General features: G+C 34.3%; 1 protein-coding gene across 6 annotated transcripts in view; it reads left to right on the forward strand.

Moving 5' to 3' along the window:
* Window positions 1-24269, forward strand: part of stai (stathmin) — a 35113-nt gene extending 10844 nt beyond the window's left edge. The window contains exons 1-8 of one of the 6 annotated variants that reach the window (XM_085192367.1): window positions 4553-4694; window positions 15364-15441; window positions 16337-16503; window positions 17239-17453; window positions 17645-17762; window positions 19170-19310; window positions 21463-21603; window positions 21980-24269. In XM_085192367.1, the coding sequence (XP_085048493.1) occupies window positions 4592-4694; window positions 15364-15441; window positions 16337-16503; window positions 17239-17453; window positions 17645-17762; window positions 19170-19310; window positions 21463-21603; window positions 21980-22048 (1032 nt within the window). In that variant the 5' untranslated portion in view covers window positions 4553-4591 and the 3' untranslated portion in view covers window positions 22049-24269. Of the gene's footprint in view, window positions 1-4543; window positions 4695-11458; window positions 11637-15363; window positions 15442-16336; window positions 16504-17238; window positions 17454-17644; window positions 17763-19169; window positions 19311-21462; window positions 21604-21979 lie in introns of those variants that run through there. The other 5 variants (XM_085192368.1, XM_085192369.1, XM_085192370.1 and 2 more) reach the window with 5 other exon arrangements.
* Window positions 24270-25212: the final 943 nt, after the last annotated feature.

Raw genomic sequence — 25212 nt, forward strand, 5'->3', positions numbered from 1 at the left:
CGGGGAAGCCGGCACCCATAGGTACTCGGTGTAAGCGAACGTCGGATAAAGTGAAATTCCTTACCAAATTACTGGTTTACTGGTCTTTTGCTTTTGGTGTTTCATTTTAAATTGGTCTTTACACTTTAAATTTTAATTTAAATTAATTGTTTATTTTTTTATATAATTTTCTTTATTGGACTATTTATATCGTGTATTCCTTTTAAGCCTCACGCTTTATCATAGCAGCATAGTTTAATACTAGTTACTCTGTATTTTGTATTAATATGGTAATAGAAAATGCAAATCAAGAAAATAAACAAGGTTCCTTTTTTCTTTTTCTTTCTCTTTATTTCTCTTTTATTTTATCTGAATTATTAATTTTATCTGATACCTACGCACATTAAAACAACACCAAGAACATAATTAATAAAAAACATTAGCATATAAAGTAAGTATACCTATAATATTGAATGTATTCCCAACAACCCAAAAAATAGTATCTATATCAACAATTACTGTACACGCATTGGGTCATCAAACTTGTATCGTGCATTACAACGGTGTGGAGATGCGGCGCAACAAACACATGTATACTATAATTGTAAAAGCCACTGGCCTCGTATATATAGACCTGACTCACTCTGCTTTACTTTGACTTTGAATAGATAAGGCGATTCCTGAATATGCTTCATTAGTCAAGGTCGTTGTGGTACAGCGTCTGCCTGTGGGTTCCTTAGCCACTCCTCATTTCCTCACTCGGAGCGCAGCGTTGAGATCCGCCTCTCAACACGCAATATCTCGAAAATTGACCGGATAGTGGGGAACGGAGTGTAGCAGTAGTTTCTTTTTGCATACCCTGATATACGAAAAAAACCGTGAGGCTCACAAAAGACCTGAGGAAATGGTTATATCGTTCATTTAAAATTTAAATAATGATTTAAAACTGATAACAATAATCTTATTAGGAATTGTATTTTTTAATTTGGGTCAAGGATTTTAGTTTCGCATTTGTTTTTATTTTGAAACGAGTAGGTATTATATTGTTGTGCTTTTTATAATTTTGTATATCTGGAAAATATTATCAATTAAGGATATTTTATTATATTTTAGCATATTTTTTTTGAACTTCATGCTTTTTTCCGTATAAAGCGGAGTAGGAAACTTTAATATAGAGTGATCTATATATTTTGACATTAAATCCATATATTAAAATCTCCTAGGACAATCTTTTCTTCGTGTGAATGAAGAATCGTGTCATTTACATTGTGTAGATTTGAATACATCACAATTTATGTTATTGCAGTTCCAAGCATAATTTTCGTTGTAAATAAGTGTGTAGTGTATTCGAAGCTAATAATCATCTGGGGAGTCAAGTTTCGGATCTCATGTTTGTCCCCTCTAGTTCCATCGTAATTTGATTACGCCATACATTCTCTGAGGCAAAGTTAATGAAATAGAGCGGTCTGTCCCCCGTCGTTAGTATTGAAACATATTTGTATATGTATAACTATATTACTCTGTTGTCTGTTGGTCGTACTGTTATGGGATAGTCAATGTTTGTTCATGCTAGGTTTTCTAGGTGAGGCTATGTTTATGCTTAAAATGTGGTGTATAATATATAAGGTAAATAAATCGGTTGCTTTTTTACAAATAACAAAAATTCTACTGCCATTTTATTTATAGCATCTACATTAAAATTACTTGTAACAATCTTTATAGGGACTATAAAACGAACACAGTTTGTGTTGTTTGTGTCTTTGTAAAAGCTTCAAAGTAATATTAACAGCAATAGTTTTCAATCATCCTCTCCCCTCAACTCCTCAACCTAGACCAAGCGCAGTATCTGTCCAAGGCGCACTACATTTCCGCAATAAAAACAATGCTAAAGGGCCCACAGCCCCACACTCGGGGACAGACAAAGGGCCGTCTGGGCTATACTTTTTGCGAGGATCATCATCATTGTCTGCCACCCTCATTAGTCACGTTCAAAGAGCTACCACTTCATTTCACCACTACCGTATGTTATCTATGCTAAACTGTTTCTTATTATAAGAAATGTGATGTATTTTTCTGGTTCTACGTTAGAATATATTTTCTTTTTTTTTATTTTATATATTTTTTCAAGTAATGCGACGCTATTAAAGCGATTGTGAGTTCTGTTCCCACTTGGGGAATGAGGATTTTATCTTTAATTTTCTTGCTCTGGTCCTATTGCAAAGATTGTGATGGTTGCACCATTAAACATTCAATGTCTCAAAAATTGAGCGGAAAATGGACAACGTGACAACAAAAAAAACGAAAATAATTGTATTCCACGAATATAACAAACATAAGGAAAATTTATTTATCTTGTGTTTGCTTTAGGCTCGTAACAATTTCATCTAAGTAATATATTTTTGGCAGAACAACAAATTGTTGATACAACTACGTACATCTAGTTTATTTTTGAAAGCAGAATAAGAAAGAATGGAAGGAATGTATATCTATAATATAGTAAAGAGACGCTTGACTGTTGAATGAATAAATATAATTTAGTACATGAATAATCATATTGTAGCTATCATTAATACTAATTAAAATATGTAATTTTTATTTAGGAATATAATCTTATTTCCTTAGAAGTAGTAATTGGGAACTTTCCCTAAATTGTTTGTATGCGAGATATTATTTAATTTATTTTTTAGCTTTACGCTATATCCTGTAAGTAGCAAGGCAGCCAATAGAACCCTGTTTTTAAGACAATCCGTTGCCCACTTCTCTCCCAATTTTGAAAACATTGCATGATGAACGACGGAACTTGACGCCGCGCTTTGTCGTATTACAAAAATAAAGATATAATTAATTCTCCCGAATGGGAATTGAACCTACAACTGTCGCACTTACACAATCTCTAAGCCAGGACTACGACGTCTTCACTTATTTATGGACTTTAAAAGTATTCGTATATACTTACTTTAAACAAATATTAAAACATACAATACACTAGTCTCAGTTTCGTAAGTCTGTGTGACAGTCAGTCGTGCCAGCTAACGGTAATTGCGCACTCGGGGGAACTAATAATTTGTTTCTAAGATAAATAGCAAAACAATTTGTCAAGACGAGCTTTTGTAATAGGCTTAGTGGTTTATTGTGGGTACTAGGTATATTATACGGTTAAATTGGTTGATTTTAGTAAGTAGCGGGTTCAAATCTGTAATAATAATGTAATTATGATATATTAGATTCGAATCGATTCTATATTTTGTACCATACATAAAATTTTATCGTTTAAATATAGTGAACAATCCTTCCGCTTTATTTCCTTTTTTTTTATTCTTCAAGGTGTTGCTTAAATAGACCAGGAAAAGAAAATATTGGAAACATAAGTATTTTTCTCACTTAAATTTTAGACACGACGGCGTCAATAAATAACAATGATTTGTTAAATTAATATGATGAATATAGATAGGCACGTGGAGGCCGTCGGCAACGCATAGATCTTGAAAATTGAGTGGATAGTGGAGAACGGAGCTAGTACTAGGTTCCTTTTAATAATCCTGATATTTGGGAAATAAAGCGTGAAGCTGAAAAAAGGGGGGTCTTGTTTTTATTTTATATTTAACCGGAATAACTTTGTATTTGCAATAGCACTCTAACCTTATTGACATGTCACCTTCGTACATCCTCAGCAATCTATCATAGTTTGTAGTTAGTTTCCGTAGCAATAGGAACCCCTTTCATCTTGATTTGCACTCCTGTGCTACAGGATATTGCATATTGCATCTATATGTGTGCTGCATATAGCGCGACGGCCGTACAGGATGTGCGACAGCAGAACATGGTACACGTGGCTCTTTCCTTACCTATCGTTACTAGAATACAAATGTCTCGTTGTACTTGTGTTTTTAAAATTTACATTTTTTTTATAGTAATGTATCTGTAATATCTGTAATTCTCTTATGCGATATCAACCATTTTCCGCTGACTAAAAAAATGTGTTTTCTAAAATATTTTATTTAGAGATCAGGCGAAACTAAATATTTTTAACGGAACATTTTCGAGCTGTGTATGGCCGCAGCGGTACAACGTTTATGATTGTGGATTTAATTTCCTCTCGGGAAAATTATTTTTTCCTTTTCCTTGTTCTGGTAACAAGACAAAGCGTAGAGTTCAATTCGGCCACTCAACATGCAATGTCTTGAAACTTGGACAGAAAGTGAATACGCGGGATACAGCGTGTACTTTTTAATTTCAAACTATACTATCAGGCACTTCATAAATAGGCCACGATAATGTTCTTAATGACGTCAACAATAAAATATAAGTGCTTAACAAAGTCACAATTAAATACGTTCAAATATTAATGACAAAGATAGAAAAGGGGAAATCGAAATTGAAAAGCTTCATTGTATTCAGCGAGTGTGCTATCGTTTACGATTCGCATTTACCGCATCGTGGGGCTTCGGTTATCAAATTACATTTGCCGGTTGACCCGACATTCTGCGGTTTTTGGCTTCTCAATGACGACTTTGATCCAATTTAATGGACGATCTATGTATTTAAGGATAGTTCGCTAACCAATACCACCATTGATACTGTAACCTGAACAGAGTCTCACCGCATTGGCAAGATGCCTTGCCCGGGCAGTGAGAGCCTTCCTGTTATCAAAATAAGCAATGACTCATCCTCATTCATTCTGCTGTCAGTGAAAGAGGATATAGACTATTCATCAGGTATGTTGAACTTTCAATTTAATAGACATTCTATTATACTAATGATATGAATGAATGATAGTAAATTAATAATGTAAATGAAAGTATTTTTTAGAGTCACTTAGTCATATTATAATTTGAATAGTTCAGGTTGTTGACACACTAACTATCTTTAAGTTGTTTTTGTTTGAATTTTTTAACAAAAACAATAGCTGAAGCGTACATTGTTTCTTATTCCTTTATTTGCAATGCATCAGTTCTATCCTTGAGATTAAAGTCTTACTCATCGATTTCCACTCACCTTGAAGTGGACGCGGAAATGTATTTTAAATGCTGTGAGTGCATTTTTGATGCAATAATGTACACATTATTATTTTTATATTTATTATTTACATGCGTATGTTCTTTGTGTATGACTATAAATTGGCTATCCATTATATTTCATGAATATCCTTGATTTTTTTTCTATTATAAGTTAGATTTAATTAATAAATTATTTTCATTTTTCTTCTTCGACCAACCGAGCAAAAGTGTTAGCTTTGTCATTGTGTAATATCTGTGCGGAAATAATACGATCCTTTATTACATTCTTTATACTGCTCCGCGTGCTGCGGAAGTTTTGATAAATATTTTCTTAAGTGTGTACTTAACGAGCTGTGTAGATCTCCCTAGATATATAGCACTATAGGAACAAATCCTATTAATAAATTACTCATTTTTTAAATTATTTTTCTAATTTAATAAAACACGTAGATCCAAGCACCAATCAATCATCAAAGTACCAACACTCACAGATTAACATTTCTTTGTTAAGTAGAAAGTGGATAGAGAGCACATGTGCCGAGCAGACATTCGCGCAACGTAGGCGTCTGGCCTTGATCGATCCGTCCGTGCGTGTGTCATTCTCCACGGCTCTGGCTTTCCGTGCCCCGAGCCCCCTTTATAGCATTACGAGTCCTTTATACACCATCTCTAAGTATGGATTACTATGCGGAGGAACGTTAAGTCAGATACGAGACGTCCTAAACTTTGTAATGGCAATGTTTTACAAGTTTTGTTTTATAAAACGAGATGGTTGCTTTAATAAAAATTATTATTACAATATTTTAAACATTTTTGTTTAAGGCCGTGGTCGTGATGTTTGTTTGGCGAGTTATGTTTAACAATCGCGGAAGTTGAAGAACTTGAAAATATTGTTTTAAGTAACTATTAGTAATTAAAAGTACTACTAGTAAATCTATAGGATTGAGACCAGTCGTGGCGCAGGGGCACAAAGAGTGACTGTAAAAGTGACTGGCACTGGGTTCGAGCTCCACTCGAGGAAATGAAATATTTAAATTTATATTTCCATTTCTTAGCTCTGGTGTCGATCTCACCACTCAACACGCAATGCCTCCAGAATTCAGCGGAAAGTGAGAAACGAAGTGTCTTAACACTAGGTTCCCTCTGCCTACCCTGCTCTGTGCGGGATACAGCGTGAAGCGTAGCGCAGCTAAAGTGTATTTGTACACTTCATACAAGATTCATATAAGATTATATAAGACTACAAATATGATCAAAAATTATCACAAAGAAAAACATAATCCCAAGCCGTTGTGCAAACATCAATCACAGTCAATGAAGTGATCCGTAAACCGAATGGGACATGGAGGAAATGAAGATGTAATACAAAGCCGGGGTCATTATAATATCACCCCGGTCGACCCCACTTTATGTTAGCCAAATTGATGTTTCGGTTGCCAATCGTGCTTTCGGGAATGTTGGTTTTTTTTATGATTTTCTTTTTTTTTCTCCGTATTATATGGAGTGAGCAGGGAGAATTTAATTATACATTTGTGAGACTCACATGTATGTTAAGTTTAGAAAATAAGAGGAGGCATTATAAAACCTTGTAAAAATACTTCGTATACATTGACATATTATTGCAGCAGCACCACATGCATGCATGCATATATTCTTTTTACTAAAGTGATTGCGAACATAGTTACTTTTGTTACAATCTGACTCATCCATAGCCGTTCTTTACCCAATTCTTACAAATATTCCCGGTTATATTCCTTTCGCTACAATAAAAGTAGGTATGCATTTTAAATGTAGTTAAAAAATTTAAAATCATATTTTTAGTATATTTGAATTATGATTAATTTGTAATTAATTAATTTTCGTTGAAACCGAAACGCTATGTTGAAACGGTGGGTTCTAAAACTCTCATCACTCATTGTCTCAAAAATATGGCCGAAATTAGGGTATGGAATACCTTAACACTTAAAGAAACGTGAAGATTTGTCTGAAAATGAAAAAATGAAATGAATATTTGTTCTGTTATATTATGGCCAAATAATAGAAAATCTTTGAAAAATTGTACCCTGTGTGTTATTCTGGTTAATGTTCATCCCCACAATTTCACATTTATATTATTAGTAGGACGAGAAAAACAACTCTAATAACCTCGAAAAAGTAAATTAAATTTATGAACGCTCCATACGTTTAAAATTATTGTAAAAATAATCTCTTTCAATAAAAAGATTTATATTAAATACATAAAGTAAATGGGCAGACAAACAAATGAATTTAATAGTTGGTAATCGGTTCTACATTTTGTTTGTGTTTGTCAATGTCGTCTGTGTTTACGGATGTCGTCATCAATCATACTAGAGGAGGGGCGATCGTACAAATATACGACTTGGAAAGGAATTCTGAATTTATAAAAATATTACATTTGATTAATTAAATATTGTTTTGCTTCCTCTAAGAGTTAAGATTCCGTTACTCATTCTGAGAATGAGAATCACCACTCATCACGCAGTCTCGAACTTGGGCGAGGAGACAAGGACGGAGTATCTTGAAAAAAAGGTTTTTTTTTCCCTACCTTGTTATGTCGGAACAAGAGTATAATCTATCTTTTTTTTAGCTTTCCATTAAGACTTTTCCGTTCCCCACTTGCTGCCGAATTCTGGAGGCGTAGCTTTTTCAGTGGCGGAACTCACGCGACGAAAATGGCGGAACTTGCTTATCTTTGCTTCTTTGCCAGCGTGGGTAATCGAACCTACATTAATATTATTTATATGTATAATAAATAAAAAAATCAGCTTTACGCTATATCCTGTACACAGCAGGGTAAGCAGAGGGAACCTAGTGTAGTTAGTGTAAAGTACACTGCTTATCGGACTTAAAGTCAACAAAAAACGCCAAAACAATTGTCTACCATTTTTTATGTATACTTTTTAAAATCACTACAGAAAATGTAATTATTATAAAACTTATTCATAGGGCAAATTCATCCGTAGTAAAGCTTTAGTAATTCATAAGAATTTCATTTGCAAATTATTTTGAATATTTGAATATTACATTCAGCGAATGATAATATATATGTATTAGTAGCGTTTATAAATGTATATTTTTATTAAACATCATGAAAATAAAGAAATAATATATTGTTATGTTTTAAGGCATAGATATTCGAATCGTAGGCTGCAGGCCGCAACGCTTGCGTGGGTAAGAGTGTATTGGAATAAATGAGTACGCAATCCTATGAGAGTTAATGGTGGTTGTATCTCTTTTTACAGTGAAACCTCTTTTATGTGTTGTTCATACAACATCACATTGGCGAAGTGATGAGTGTTCGACTGACACGTTCGTGACGCCATAATCAAAGAACCAACTTCGATCAAACCTACATTGTAATTATAATATATCTCAGCATTGTAGACCAATTTCTTAAAATCTGACTACGAGTACATGCCTAATGCACCTGAAGATTTGATCCCTATCTATCGTATTTAGTTCAGATATCACACACAAAATATATTGAAACAGTAGAATATAAATCTTAAAAGAACTTTTCAAAAGCTTAAATATAACAGCTGTCTACTTATACACTTGTTATCCTATATTCGACGTTACTTATCTAATGTAATTTAAGAAGGAACGTCTTGGCAAAGTTCGCGAAACTTTTCCGGGGCCAGATGGTTTACTGCTATGTCTGCCTTTTGTGGCAAGAGCTACTTTATGACATCGCAATGTGTCGCTATAGGAAATCAAATGTTAGAACTGTTTTCCGTTTGCAAATTGTTTTTCGCTTAGTTTGTAAAAAAATTACTGGTTTTAATGTCTAGTATCTATATTTTGGGGGTGCCTTGGGGCCTTTGGGGGTGAAATTGTGGGAAATGGTCAGTGAATTAAGGCTAGTGGTGGCGCAGGGGCACAAAGTGTACCTGTAAAAGCGACTGGTTGTGGGTTCGATCCCTATCGGGGAATTGAAATATTTATTTAAATTTATATTTTGTTGAGTTCTGCCCTTAACACACAATGCCTCCAGAATTTGGCGGAAAGTGGGGAACGGAGTGTAAAACACACTAGGTTCCTTCTGTCTACCCTCCTGTGTGCGGGATACAGCGTGAAGATGATTTAATTTAATTTTTGATTTAGTGTCTTACTGATCCTATTGGTTTCCGCTTTCATTCTCACTAGGAAATATTTACTTAAATAGTTATATTACTAACTTTCATTTTTAACTACCTTTCTTATATTATTATCTCTAAACTAAACCGAAAGTTGACAACCATTTTGTCTCAGCCTACTCTCTGCACCATACAAGGAGAGTGCAGAATATAAAAAAAATATAATCATCATAGAAATGGAAATAACATATTTCCATTCTATGATGCGATGTCTAGACACGGTGCATAGTGTTGCCAGAGTTGTAACTTGTTAATTGGTTTTGGAACAGGAACCTTTCATAAAAACTAAAAAAAAAAGGAAAGGATTTCCACGACATGTGAATCATTGTGATAAATTTGCAAGCATTGAAAACTTGGCACGAGCTCTGCACAATAATTTGTTTTCTGTGTGTAAGTAAGTGTGAGCCCTAGATGTGGAACATAAAGTTCATAATTCATATGGCTCTTAATGTTTTAGTTTCAAAATGAAATTTTCCCGTTATAATTCTACAGTTTTTGCAATCATAGTAAATAATTGAAAGATGCTTTTAGTGATAATGTTATTTAGATATTAAGTTTGTGTTTTTTTTTATGTGGTTCAAGTCCAAGTGTCCTGCGTTGAGCAAGCCAAGGATGGGATGGCGATGATGGTGAGGTTTAAACGTATAAAGTGAGATATATACAAATACAGAAGTAGAAGTTAGTAATATAATAATGTAGTAAATTTTGAAAATACTGACAGTATAGAATAATTTAATCTGAGTTTCGCACCAAATCAACAAATATGAAAATTAAATTTTAAATATTCCTCTTTAAATTTTTATCTCTCAGGGAGTAATAAAGTCTAGAGGTCAAATTGTTACGTTTGAACAAAACCTGAAAACGCCTGAAACAAGGCGAATCGATACTCCGTCGCAGGCGGACGCGCGCCGCTGCTTCTTAATATTCTCTGCCAAATCCAATGAGCACGTGACTCAACTTGTTGCCGTGCTAAAAAGAGAAGTAGCTGAGTGGATGGTATATCTTATAAGAGGTATATTAAAGTATTGATCGTTGCGCCAGAGTCTTAGTAAGTTTATACTTGGAGGTAGTTATTATTAGATTATTAAGGGGGTGATTGGTGAATGGGTTGAATCTTGTTCTACACTATAATTATTATATAGTGATGCTGTCGTATTTTTATTAAATATATGCACACTTTTGGGGTGACACACGGACTTTTATTCTAGTCCCACATTGGGCGCCACATTGCAATCTCGGTCGGTGCAAACGAATTATATGACAATTCTAATTCAGAACAAAAACAATATTTATCAATTTCTATTTTATTTGATTAAAATTTATAGGTATTTGTTATATTTGAAAATTTTATCTGTTTCCAATACTTTTGTATTTCTATCTATTATTAAAGCTTAGACGGATGTCCGACGCCGCAAGTGGTATTTCCACATGGTTCGAGTACGGATTACTCCTGGAATTCCCAGTTATTACCGCAGGGGGACGCGGTCTCGGGGTTGTTGCCCGGCATCGATCGCCGCGTCACGGCCGCCGATGTTACCGGTGCACGAGGTTACGACATTAGTCGCACACTGCAGTCGCACAAACCGTGTTTAGCTCTGAAAAAATTAACATTCAAATTATTTACTTTATCCCAATGCTATACCACTTGACATTTGACCGAATTATAATACATTGTATAACATGTGCTCTTACAAAAATGACATTCATGTTTTTAAGGTGTTAAAAGCAATTCTGTTTTTTTTAAACGGAATATCAATCGGAAGCAATTCGAGTGGCGAAACAAATTCAGCGTTGCGTTGCTGGCTGTTAATTGGCTGCGGGTGGCGGCGCCGAGACGGCGGCGGAACCGCCGCATGGTGCCCCCTCGCCCTACCCCGCCTTACTCCGCCCGCCCTACCCTCCCTACAGCGAACAGTTTTTATGACCGAGAAGCCCACCAAGGCCCGAACGAGTCTGGGCTATACTAAAATTAGTTTGTCTTTTCCGACCTTAGCCCTGCAGTTGCTAGGTGTAACGGTCACATTACATATTAATGTTAAATATTATTTTTTTCTTAATATTACACATCTTCAATATTTTGGTATCAATGAAATCTTTGATCTTTGATGTAAATATGTTTGCTCCTAATGATATTTTTTGCGTTGGGTAAAACTTTAAGTGAAGGATACGTGAGATTAGTTTTGTTTTATTTTTCATTCGATGAACTTATTTTCTTCTGTGAGGTTATCAAGTTAAGGACGACGGCGCGGTAGGGGATAGCTCGGGGTGGGTCTGCAGGGCGGGGGACACACAGTGCGGGGTACAGCTATCGACCAGCTGCTCTCCCCCCGGCGTAGCTCAGTTTCCGGACGAGAGTCGCGCAATCCGCACGCGCCGCGACGCGACTCCGTCTCACATTAGATAGATAGTCAATTTGAAGCCATCACCATGCTGATTGGACTTGTTCGAGACTCGGTTATGCAGTGCTTTTGCCACTCATGCCGAGCACCAGTATTGCCTGCAGGTTGGAATAAACGCAAAGGAGAAAACTGCTTTATGGAACTAACAATTTTTTTCTACCGGTGACGCCGGCACGCTCGTAACGTGGATGAAACGCCCACTTGCTTGTATTATCTACAGTTTTGTCTAGACAAACATAATGATCTATGTTATTGTTTCTATACAGAGAATATGAAAAAGGTAAAGGAACGCGTGGGTATTTTCACAATTATAATCATCTTTTTATTTTTGCTCTAATATGTTACTCTTTCTAACGAGGTGTTGAAATAGTTAAAGTAGTAGGTATCTTAAAAATATATATGTATATTTACAGTTTTAATGGAAGTTCCTTCATATTCAAATGTTTTTTCTCTTTCTTGTTCGCTGTTCCTGTCACATGTAGATTTAAACCGGCCGGCATTTTCCTGAGAGTTGGTGGCTTTGGAAAATGGACCTTACCGTTTAAAGTTTTTAAGGAATTTTCTTAATTTTATGGAATTTTCTTAGCATTCGGTGATTTTGACAATTATGTCGAACATAATAAGGAAATTAGGATCTCTAACTCATAATAAGGGAATTAAGAACTTTTCAACAGCACAATCCAATGTACGCTAAAAAGTAAGCTTATACTTATATATAATATAGTGTATAGTGTATCTCTTACGTATAATGACAAGTATAGTATATTAAAATATAAATATTAAAAAGTCAATTATTTTTGACTTTTTACTTATTTTTGTTGCAGATAGAGTACATGTAACTACATATCGCCTTCACTAGTGATATTGATTGAACATTACTGCATAATGTCAACCATTTTGTAGAGTACACGAAACTACGTGCGGCCACCATTTTGTTTACTTGTATATGATTATTCTTCTGAATATGTGGGATTATTTTTATGTCTATAGATGTTGTTTCATAAATTAATTTATTCAAAATTAATGCTAATTCAAAGCTATATCCGTCACATGTTATTCATAATATTTTTCTTATTTTTTAATCCATCCTAATTCATATTAAAACCTCATCAATTATGTTTTCTATTAATGTTTTCCACTTTTTATTATTAACCGTTAATTCACCTGCCTAAAATGGCCTATGTCTACAAATGATTGTCATTTGCATAAAAGGTTAGTGTGTTTGTACACAAATTGCCAATGTACCCTTTTGTAAAGAGACATTAGGGGTTTGGAGATGACATAATTGTTTGGGGTGGGAATATTAGAGCTGAGTTTAATCGACTCAACAAGTTTAACACCCCTTTAGAATCGTCAAATGTGTAATTAATGATATTAGGAAGCATAGAATGTAACTAAAAAATATATTATATGTGTATTAATCCAATTTATTTATAACATATTTTCTTGACATAATTAGGAATTGAGTTCTAGAGATTTCGCGTTTACTAGTGCTACAAGATTTACTCGACCCAGAAACTGGGATACACTTAAGTCCTGATTTCTAGGTCGAGTGATGTTGGACGTTTTTTCTTGCAACTAACATTTTATTTTTAAGCTATTATTAATAGCACTACTGCATCCGCTATTGTGCCGTATAAAGATTCTGATCATACAGATTACACAGAGTATGCTTTACTTTGACAGACAAAATATCGGACGTTAGACCTGTCAATGTCATAGTGATGCATTGCGGCTTAGAGTTTGCGTACTCAAACTACTATTAAAGAATATCTCTTACTCTAAATACTAGAATAAGAATTGAAGTTTCTTGGCGAAAAGTCAATTGTCTTTTCTAGCAATATTTATCGTCATCTATAATTAATTTTGAAAATATTCAACTACATCACCCTGTACTCGTCTACTACTGCTGGACATAGACCTTCTTTTTCACTCGTAATAAATCATTATTAATTTAAATCATTATTTTTGAACAAAAAGAAAACGAAAGACCCTAATGTAAAACAATATTTTCTTGAAACTACAAAGTTCTCGACAAGTACGTATGTACGCACATGCAATCACATTCGCGCCCCTTTTGAAAACACTTCAGGTTCAACATTCGTATTCCCAAAGGCTGTAAATTCGTTTTCCGTCCCACCCTCGCGAGTTTCAAAGCCTGTTTTAAATATATTATCAGTTTTCATGTCGTATCGTGTGGCGCCGGTGGGGCTGCTCGCCCTTCCACTTGTAACTACTACATTAAATATTTATATTAGGAACGTTTGTTTTAGTTTACTTATATTTTACAAATATTCAAACCTTTATCTAATATTTGGTCACAAATTATTGAGACTATTATAAAATTTTAAATTGGAACATATTGAATTGAATTGTATATAATTATTTGTACCTACATTAAATATGTTATATACCTTTATTTATACGGTATAATATTAGGTACTTTATATTTTGATTTTTGATTTCAAGTACCACAGTGAATGGTTATGTAAACTAGGATAAACAGTTCCTTACGCGGAAAACCGCAATATCGCAGCATCAGTGCGCATTAGTGAGGTCGTGGCCCGCGTGACGTAAGTCACAGTTCAACTGCATTGTCTACTAGTACAAATATTAGGCGTAATGCACGACCATACAGCAAGGATTCCAAGATTTATATATAAGATACAAGATTAACAAATTTAGGTATAGGTACTCACTCACACAAGAAGAATTCTGTGATCTTAATAAAATAAATAGCATTGTTAGGCAATAAAATGCAATACATACTTCAACAATTTCGTAGATTAAAATATACTCCTAGAATTATTTAATAATGATTTATAAAAATTTAACACTATAGTTAGCTATATTTATCTAATCTCTGAACCCTCAAGCGACGATTTTATTTCATCTGTCTCCTAGACGTCTGCCATTTTCCCCGTAAATTGTAAAAGGCTTTCTATGTTTGCTGGCCGATCTATCTTTTCAGATCATTCTCGTCACGTACCACCTTCTCATTTTACTTTGTCGTCGCGTCGCCTTATTACCCGTTCTCATTGCTTCACAGAACAAATTTATAACTATGTAGTACATAAATTAAGATTTATGTAGAAGCTTTCTTGGATATATATGTTAAAAAAAATATGTCCAATATTCCTTGTTAATACATGAAAGATATTTATGTTAGAAATTTAAAAGTTATTTCGACTTCGATTTGACTGTCCGTAGTTTCAGTACGACGATTTTTGGATCTGTCACGCGACGATCGATAGCCTTTCATTAACTGGGGTTCGAATGTTCTCCGAATAAACATTAACTGACCGTAATAGGTATTCGATTGTTGTCGCTGGAGGGGAATGTGATGGTAATGGAGGTTAGGTTGTATCTATTTTATAATTTTTAGATTTCAGTTTGTACATCATGTATGCGATCTAAACTTTGCACTTCACTTCGTTCAGGTTTATAATCTGTATTTGGAAAATATTCTGGTTCGTTTATATTTTATATAATTTGTCGACTTATTCATGAATTCTTTTAAAAAAATAAACTGTCACTATTTCTCACAAAGTGCGGAAAGATGCTCCGCGACCCCATTTTATGTTCCTGTCTTTTGTTTACTCCACTCTACAAATGCTATTGTATTCAGGGTATGAAACGTATGAGATATACATAGATATGAAATGAGATTGATGATGCTAAAAAGATTTTCATATTTTCACAATTGAATATGAGGCGCGCTGTCTTTAGAATTTAGATAGTGTTATATCACAACGGCAAGTGGGTGTTTATCCTCGAAAGAGTGTGTCACGTCGCCATATTGATTACTTCTGACTAAATGTTATTATTTAGCGCACCGGCGTTCGGCACCCGTAAAGAAACCAGTCGGCAAACCAAGGACTAAGCAACCCAAGAAAGTTAAATTTATCAGTAAGTGAAGTAACGTAGACAAACATTATAAATTATGTTTTGTTGCTTTTATGTCTTGTCAAATATGCGCTTCATTTTTTGTTTTCCTGGCACTATTCGAGTTGCAAAATAGTTAGTCCATCGGGCAGATAATGAGAAAGTACTTGAAGGTAATAAAATTCCTGGGGAAAATTACTCACGTACTCCCATGTATAAAACGTATACGCATTAACCTAAGTGTAATGTTACCGTGACTCATTCGTCGGGGGTGGCCCTCCACGCTCCCCTTCTTATTATGAAATAACAAAGACATGTTCTTGGCTCATTCCTGAATAGTTAGCGAGTCGACCTTGAAAATATCTTTAATTTCAACACGAGGGTCCCTGGATACCGAACATTTTTAAAATACCAAAGTGTTATATGGAACGGGGGCTTAATTAAATGGCCTTTGTAATGTCCCCGGCGCCGGGGTGTTAATTGCTCTGTTATCATAATTTAATGCATTGTACAATATTTGGTCTGATATTCTGCATACCATATTAGACTTTATGTATTGGAATAGAGAGTGTTTTTTTTTATTTGAACAGCCAAATTGTTAACAATGTCAGCGCTTTTGACGAGACGATATATGGCTGTTTGTAACAGCGATGAATCACGTTTAATTAATTGGCCAAAGGTCTGTTAATCGGAACCTTAGTTAATCAAAATAGCAAATAATAAACTATTTGGAATAATTTATGAAGAGTGTTAAAACTAAGATTAACTTAATGTTTTTGTATGTCGCACTTGCCTTCCATACGAGCCTTTACCAGCTTTATATCTTTTTTTCCAGCAATTGTTGTTTTGATTTACAGAAAGCGATTTATAATTTTTTTAAATAATAAAATTCTTAAAATACAAAATATTCTATCAACAGCTACCGAAATTCGTTGCCAAGAGATGTCGAAGGGTGGGCTAGCGTACGAAGTTATCCTAGCTGAGCCTGTGGGCGTGCCCGTGCCGCGTCGCGCTGACTCCCCCGAGAAAACTCCCTCAGTGGAAGAAATTCAGGAGAAGCTCAAGGCCGCTGAAGAAAGGAGACGTGTATGTTGTGCTAATGATAAATAACAAATTTTATTCTTGTTCATATTTCATATTGAATCTTCAATTAAGCAAAAAAATTTATAGGTTTTTTTATAATTTACCACACTACCAGGTATAGGCCTATATATATAGTGTGGTAAATTTTAATATTCAACAATTTCTATTAAGGAATTTCATTAAGTTTGCTTTGATATTTAGAGTTTCAATTTTCGTTTACTCTCGTCCATAATAATATTCCTCGTACCGAACGAAGGCTGTCTCTAAAACAAATTATTATCTACATGAAATCGATCGCCCTTGATCTATCTCTTAACTTTGGTCTGTACTATAGGCTTCTGATATACAGATACGCTTTGCTCATAAAAGGTAGAACGGTTGATCGTAAAAGTAATGCTACTACTTTGAGGCTACAAAGGGATTTTTGGGACTTATAAAAAGTTACTGTTCAACATTGTGCTTAATGGTTGGTTAGTCCACTATTTGCTATTTTGCTTAATAAAATGTCTGGCCCATAAATTTTCTTGTAATCGCCCATGTCTTCTTCTTATATAAGTGTACAGTACGGTCAACGAGTCCTGGCAACCGTTAAGTTGGGCTTTTGCCCATTGTACATTCGGAATTTAAAAGTAAGAAAAAAATCTAATAACAAATCTGTGCAGCCGTCTACAGCTAACTTGAGGGCGGCCACGACTTGTCGACTGTACTGTAAGAATATTCTAGAATGTACTTTTACAGAATTTGGAAGCCAGCAAGATGGCGGCTATCGCACAAAAGATGCATAAAATCGAGGAAGCCTCACGTATTCGCAGCGAACAGACGAATAACTTTATTGTGGCCACAAAGGAAGCTCTGGATGCCAAGATGGACTCTCATGAAGAGAAACGTGAGGCGTATATAAATGAACTTCGTGCTCGTCTTAAGGATCACCTTGAAGGTGTCGAGAAGACAAGGTATTATTTTATCTTATAATATTTTTAGAGACCGTGGGTTTGTAGGTTCGATTCTCATGAAGGAAATTGAATTATTTTGTATTTCCTCGCTCTAGTAAGAAAACGAAGCGTATTGAGTTCTGTCACTCAACACAAGTGTGTATATTTTTTTAACATGACGTGACTAGGATACTAAGGACTTTATGTGATAGGTTGACCTTGGAACAGCAGACTGCCGAAGTATACAAGGCGATCGAAGAAAAGATGAACACCGCCGCCGACAAGCGCGACGAAAATATTAAGAAAATGCTGGAACGTCTTCGTGAACATGTAAGTTTTTTATCGTTAGAGTTTCATTAAAAATATTTTATTTTGGCCGTTTTAAGTCAGGAAATTGTTAGGTTTTTATAGTTGAATTGTATTTCTTTTGTTACATTTCATATGTTATTTGTTTTTGCTAATCGATATTCTAGATTCTGCGGATTTATCTATAGGCTATAGGTAACATTAATAAAAAAATTGATTAAAAGTTGTAGTCGGTAGCGATAATTAATTAAATATATATTGTTTAAGCAACGAAAATGAAATGCTGTCTTTCTGAAAGCCTTTTGTAAGTTTTAAATTAATTAATATCGAATGTTAAATTCTTTCGAAATTTTATTCAAATATTATTTCGATAGCAGCCATATATATAACTAGCGGACCCGGACGCGGCTACACCTGCTTGAAATATAAGAATATAATTTCTATAGAAATATAATTTCAATCTAGATGAAATGCTAAAAGTGACTATTATATTTATTTTCATAAGGATGAATATCAAAATGACGCGGTAACGAACGCGGTCGCGTAGCGACGACGGTTGTTATTAACATGGCAGAATAAATTGCATGTCAAATTAGAAAGCATTTTAATTTATTAGTTTATACGTGTAATGTAATGTTATATAGCCTATAGCACTTCTGAAGAATGCAGCTTTCATACAAAACAAAAACAAAGTAAATCGATCCAGTAGATCCAGAGATCTTAGCGTTCAAACAAACAAACAAACAAACAAACTCTTTCGCATTATTATATTAGTATAGATTTAGGCTTTATTTCTTTGGTATTTAAGAGAAGATTAAATTAAACTTAAATAATAAAACCAACTGAAAATTTTAACGAGCAATTAATGAGGAGTCGAAAATGACTCTCGGTTTTCATTTCATTGTTATTATAATAGAGGCGCATCAAAACTATCCTCGAATGAATTCGTTTGGAAAGTCTTATTGTTAAGAAAATCAAAGTCAATTGTAATATTGTGTTGAGTCACACTAATAACTCCAGGAACTAGAAGGATTGGTCTGATTTTGTAAATTTTTTTGGGTTCCATACTTTTTAAGGATAAAATTCCTTTTATAAGATCAGTTATAAGATCCCTTATAAGAGATCACTCTTTTGTCCGTCTGTCTCATCTCATGATTTCTTAAAGAAAAATATATTTCTATTATATTTACTATAATAAAGATATAGCCGTTTATATAGCAAAAAACGCGTATTTCGGAATTATAAAGAGAATCAAAATTAATAGAGTACTTTCGGTTAACTTAGAATGATGAAATTTGGTAGCTAGTCAGTTACACAGGTAGTACTAGTTTAAATGATATTATATCAAATAAGCGATACAAAAATCGGCTAAAAATTTCATCAAGCAATTATAGTATAATACAACAATGGCGTCAATATTTGACGTCGCAGGAGGAGCAAGTGCGCAAGGTGCGCGCTGGCAACCAGGAGCGCTTCCAGCAGCTCGAGAGCGCCATCCAGGACAAGCTGCAACAGGCCGCCGACCGCCGCCTGCAGCTCGAGGCCGAGCAGCGGGAGAAGCTACGCAACCATGTGAGTCCGGCTGGAGTTTGTTGCTTTTTCTCTTGTTTGCTCTCTTCTCTAGCGTCGGATTTTTGTGAGAATATATGGTGGAGTTCGCAGCTTGTGTCTGTAGACTGTCAGTAAGTTATCAGGTACGTTAGTTTAGATTTTTTTCTAGCATAGAAATCTGGGCGAAGGTTGAAGAGGTTAGCTTTTATGTGTTTACAGCCTTACAGCCAGATTTTTTAAAGTGTGTTGCGCCGCTTGCAACTCGAAGTCCAGAAATGCCAGAATTTGCATACCATATAAGTTAGTTAAGCGATAGCTTGGTTTTCCTTTTTTTTGTGTGTGATTTAAAAAGAAACACGGCGTCGTGGCGCGCGCGGCGGGCACAAGCGCATCTTAATTTGAATGGAGTGTCTTAACATTAAGATTTCAAGTTCCCTTTAGGCCAATCCTACTATGTGCGGGATACAGCTTCATGTTCTCCGAGATACAGCGTACAGCTAAAAAACTCAGAAACTCGTAGCTCCACTACTTAGTGGTTTGAGTCCACTTTTCACACGTTTATTAACAACGGAAGTGTGAAAAATGACCAAAAAATTTTACGTACAATGCAAATTTTATAATCCCATCGTTTCAAGCTCCCCTAGATCTGATAGAAGCGACACTAAACGACTAACAAAACCACCCTCTATATAAGCACTACTTGACCCGAGGCCTCGGTCATGTCTATATATAATATACAGCCGGTAATTATATTCATATATACCTAGATAGATTTTTATGTAGGGTGTTTAATCTATGTAAGACAGCATTTTTTTAGATTCACGTTCTATCCCGCACATTACACGGTAGGTAGAGAGTTCAGACATGTCCGTTGCCCACGTGCCGTCTCACTCTCGAGGTATAGCCTGTCGAGTGGCGGAACTCAACACCGCACTGTGCCTCGTTACCAGAATGAGCAAATGAAAAAATATATATTTTATTCCCCCGAATGTAAATCGAACCCACAACCTGTCGCGTGTACAGTCACACACATGGGACCCTGCGCCACGACGACCTAACACAAAAAAAACAGTTTTTAAAAACTAAAGCTTTTTTTTCGTTTAACAATCCAAAATTTCAATTGTAAGTGAGTATGTACTATATTCCAAAACACATGTTTCTAAAATCTAATGATAAAATCGTTAAGGTAAGGCATATTTTTATTAATATTTATTTATTTTTGTCATTCATATAATTTGTAGAATAGTATGTTATTTCACTGTTTTTCATCTAGTTTTGTTTTTGTATTTTACATTACTACTTTATGTTATGGTTTCTATTTCACGCATTTTCAATATTTTGAGAGATTGGTAGACAAAAGTGAAATAAATATAAATTACAAGTTACTTAGAAGTACAACTTTTTTAACTCATTTTAAGTGCTATTTTGTCTAATGAAACTAATTAAACATTTAATTGTTGGAATTTGAATCCAAAACGTAAGTATGAAGCTAAAGACGTTCAATTGCACTACTACCATATTTTCAATTATATTTGAATTACTACTAATAGAAAATTGTTTGGTTCACACATCAAAATCTGGGTAATGTTGTATTTTTTTCTATAAAGGATATAATTTATTTTGGTATCGCCCACGTAATGTTTGATCGAGTCTACAAATAAATACCAACTGCCTACAAGATAATTCAATTCAATGTATTAAAATTTTCTCGAGACACGAAAAAACGTGAGATAAAAACAACTTATTGTTCGTCGTAACTGTATTAGTAACTGTTGAGCTTTTTGTCTTCCCTCGCGAGCTTCGAAGAATTTTTGTATAGCAATTGTATGTAATTACAGATGCGTAATACTAGTGCATAATATAATATGATATTATATAAATAATTATAAACAGATAGATTTTGTTTTGATCGTTCTAGTAAATTGCAGTCTCTTTTGTGGTATTGCCTTTTAAGACGTTGGTAGCTTCCTATATTACTGACAATATTGTTATTTTTGGGTTAATTGATTTGAATGTGTTTGTAATAGTTCATTCGAATAAAATGTGTTTATAAAAACATATTTTGATTTTTTTCTCATTTATTTTGTTTTTATGTATTATTGTTATTTTATTCATGTTCTATTTTACGTTTGACCATTATTTTATTTGTTTTCATTTCATTGACCATCTATAGAATAATAAGCTCGCGGAGGTCCGATCAGTCATAACAGCCAAGATGGAGGAGATCACGAAGGACATTGAGACCAAACTGACCACCGCCGAACAAAACCGGGAAAAGGAAATACAGAAGAAACTCGACTTTGTTAAGAAAGAGGTTTGTTTGTTACTTACGTAGAACACATCGCAAGTACTTTTGTGATTTCTTTACAGTTTGTGAAAAAATTACTATGTTCATTCACTTAATTTTTTTTGTTATATACGAAGAAACTAATTTCGTTATATTGTAACATTATACTTCATTTTCTAATTGGGACTGATTTAATTAAACTGTTTTCCGTTGTTGTGTTAATTACACACACAAATATTTCGAATACCTAATATGAAGGTTTAAGTACAAATATAACATCAAAGTACACAACTATATACGATTATTATATTACAAAGAGGTACAATTGTATCTCAAAATATGAAAAATAATACAAATATCAGTGTTATTGAATGGTTAAATATTTAGTTATTTTGTCCCCCAGGAACGGCGCGCGGAACTAGTGCGACAGAACAAGAGCGCGCGCGCCGAGAGCGACCCCATCTCCGGGTAAACCTTCACTACGGCGGGTTAAACATTTACTAATACAGCTCATTCGTTCATTCATTCATACGCGTCTTACCTTTGACCGTTAACATGTATTCTTTTAATTGTTTAGTTCATTCGTTTGTACGCATCTTGCCTTTTAACTGTTAACATGTATTCATTCATTTTTTAATTTGTAGTTGATGTACTTATAGTTTTAATTTAAGGGGGGTTTTCGCTTTTTAATTTTGTTGGTAGTTAATAGTATTGTTTAAGGAGAAGTTTGTTTTTTGTTTAGTGTTCTGTTTAATCGATTTAAGGGGTAGATCTATTTTGATTTTATATATTCACAACTATTTCTCGATATTAAATAGGTAATCCGATTTATGTGTATCTCACTATTGTTACATTTTTATAACAAATAGTAATTAGGCAACTGAATTTTGTGAAATGTGATTTTGATTGTTTAGTACACTATCATACCCTGTCGGTTATAGTATTCATTGGTTAATCTGCCACGAGATTTACCATTGTATTTCCGCCATTTTGTTAACTCCCCAGTAAGTTAGATTGTTGCCTAGCTCAGAGCACAGACGGTTGGTATTAGTTTCATCCGAGCAAGATCTTTTAAATTTTATCGTATTTTTGCCGCGTTTTATTAATAATATTCTGCGTATTAAAGAGTTCGGCTACTCTAATATAAAATACGGCGCGGAGACGCTCAGTGTGTACGACACGTAAAAATAAAATTAATAAAAAAAAGTAAAAGGTAACACTCAGTTACGCCTTAGATATATAAAACAAATCTCCCTTATGCTTAGAAATATTGAAATTAAGTAATTAATTTTAACATTATTTTCACATATGGCAATATCGCATCACGTATCATGGCCTATTAGATGGAATATGGAATATGAAGTTTGAGAAGTCCGGTTTTTTGTGATTCGAATTTCCTGTGATAATATCACTAGAACGATCTCAACTTCGAATTACCAAAAGCTAGGTGTGGGTTCGACTATGGTTCCCCCAACACTATCTGGGGAACCTTGGAAATGTATTTTTCTACGGTGGGATGTATGGAGGGGTTTTCCCATTAGTTTTAGACTAATATCATTATTTTTAATGTCTAACATAACGCAACAGTATTTTAGGGAATGTAATCTAAATTTAAGTTCTCTCATAGTATATCATGAACACGCTATAGACTGTCGGTTATAATATCGTATATTTCAATAATTTTTTATATGTATGTATTTAGCGGAGGTTCGTCGTCGCGGGTTTGTGGGTGTTAGGGTCGGTGGATGCTTTGCCCGGAATTAAATAGTTTTGACACTGGATCTGTCTAATACTGCGTTACAACACGTTCAAATCCGATAAACAATATGGCGGTATAGACAATTGCAGTGTTTTAACTCGAGATACTAATCAGATCTAGTCCACGTTTAAATTTAAGTACACAAATTCTTATGATCTCAAAAGGAGCACAATAAAACCAATAGTTATTGTTAGAAAGTGCCTCGAGCGAAGACGTTTTATATTTTTTTAAACGTAGGATGAGGCGCCGGCCCTCGGCGTCGACACAAACTGCTTCTGTGATGTTCGCTCTAGTGATATCGATTACTCGGTAAGGCACAAATTATATCGATACATTGTAGGATTAATCGAGTCGGCGCCCGGTTATCGATTTTTATCTATAATCTTTAATAAAATAGGCTTTGCCGACGGTGGACGGGTGCGGCATCGATCGGGTGCGAGGAAAGAAGAAAGTGACGAGTGATGGAGATATAAAATTTTAATATTTATACGTATATATGTTTTCCAACGGTCGGCCGGCGGTCGGTCCGTCGGTTGGTCCGTCTGTATATATGTATTTGCTTGGCGGCGAGCTTGCTGCTTCACTCTATGTTAGCAACGAGTAAGAATTAGGTGTAAGTGAGCTTCTTTCGGTGAAGACGTGAAAACTTCTGACCAATTTGCCTTGGGTATTGTGTAGCCTTTTAGACTCGATCGATACGAATCATGTATAGCGACGCCAGTATAGCTTTCTGATATTTCTAATTATTTTTTTATGTTCTCATGTGTTCATTTTTAGTGTTCTACGGTGTTTATGTTTATTTTTTATATATTTTATGTATTATTATAATTAATATGTGCTTCAGTTTGTGAGGTATAAGAAATTGCTGTTTGAAGTGCAGGCAACTTTTTGTAGTTTCATTGTCGTATTGAATAAAGTCATAAATACTAATACATTTTGATTCTTTTATTGAACCTTGTCCCTTCCTTTGGAAAAAAAATTTGAAAATTAAACGTTTATATTTGATTACTACGTAATACGACAAATGTCTAAAAACTGAGAAACCTATAAAATAACAACGTACAACTAAATATAGTTATAGAATTACTTATAACAAACAAAATAACGGAAATATGTGATATTAACAAACAGCAGACAAAGCTCCAGACAGATTGGTGCGGAATGCTTGGAATAAAATATTTAAGCAAACATATCTATATCTTTAGTAATCTATACTAATAAATCTATCAATAAAGCAGTTTATTTGCTTGCGCGCCTTAATCTCAGGAACTATTAGTATAAAATGAAAAAATATTTTTTGTTAGATAGTACATGTATTGGGAATAAAAAAGTTATATTACGTCGTATTAAGATGGAATGGAAGTGAAATAAGAATAAAAAATGTTGCATATTATTAAAGCTGCCATTGTTTTGCTAGAAAACAATATATAATATATATAAGTGCGCTGCAATCATTTATTAAAACACTAACAAATATAATTTATTAAATAAATAATGGTGTAGTTCAAGCGAGTGAAGCTACGGGTGGATCACAGGTAATAAATGTATGCAAAAGTTACAGTGGAAATAAAGAGAATAAAAAACCTAATATTACTGTAATTTGAAAAAAAAATCAGGAAATAACAGAAAGGTTTCACACAGTATCATTCTTATTTTTCTATAAATTCCTCCATATGGTGTATCTATTGGTCCCACATTCAGTTTGAATAGAAATGACATACATTTTTGTATTTTATTAAATACAAGCGACCCTCTCGCGGCTTTGCCCCCTTAAACGACATAACTATTAACTTATGAATCTGCAATACTTTCGTTTTATAATAACAAAATAAAGTTAAGTTATACACCAGCAACTTGCTCTTCAATATGGCCTTGTA

The sequence above is a fragment of the Heliconius melpomene genome, chromosome 1 (genome assembly GCF_056956725.1).
Source record: "Heliconius melpomene rosina isolate 202511_hmr_F chromosome 1, ASM5695672v1, whole genome shotgun sequence".
In the NCBI taxonomy this organism is placed as follows: domain Eukaryota; kingdom Metazoa; phylum Arthropoda; class Insecta; order Lepidoptera; family Nymphalidae; genus Heliconius; species Heliconius melpomene.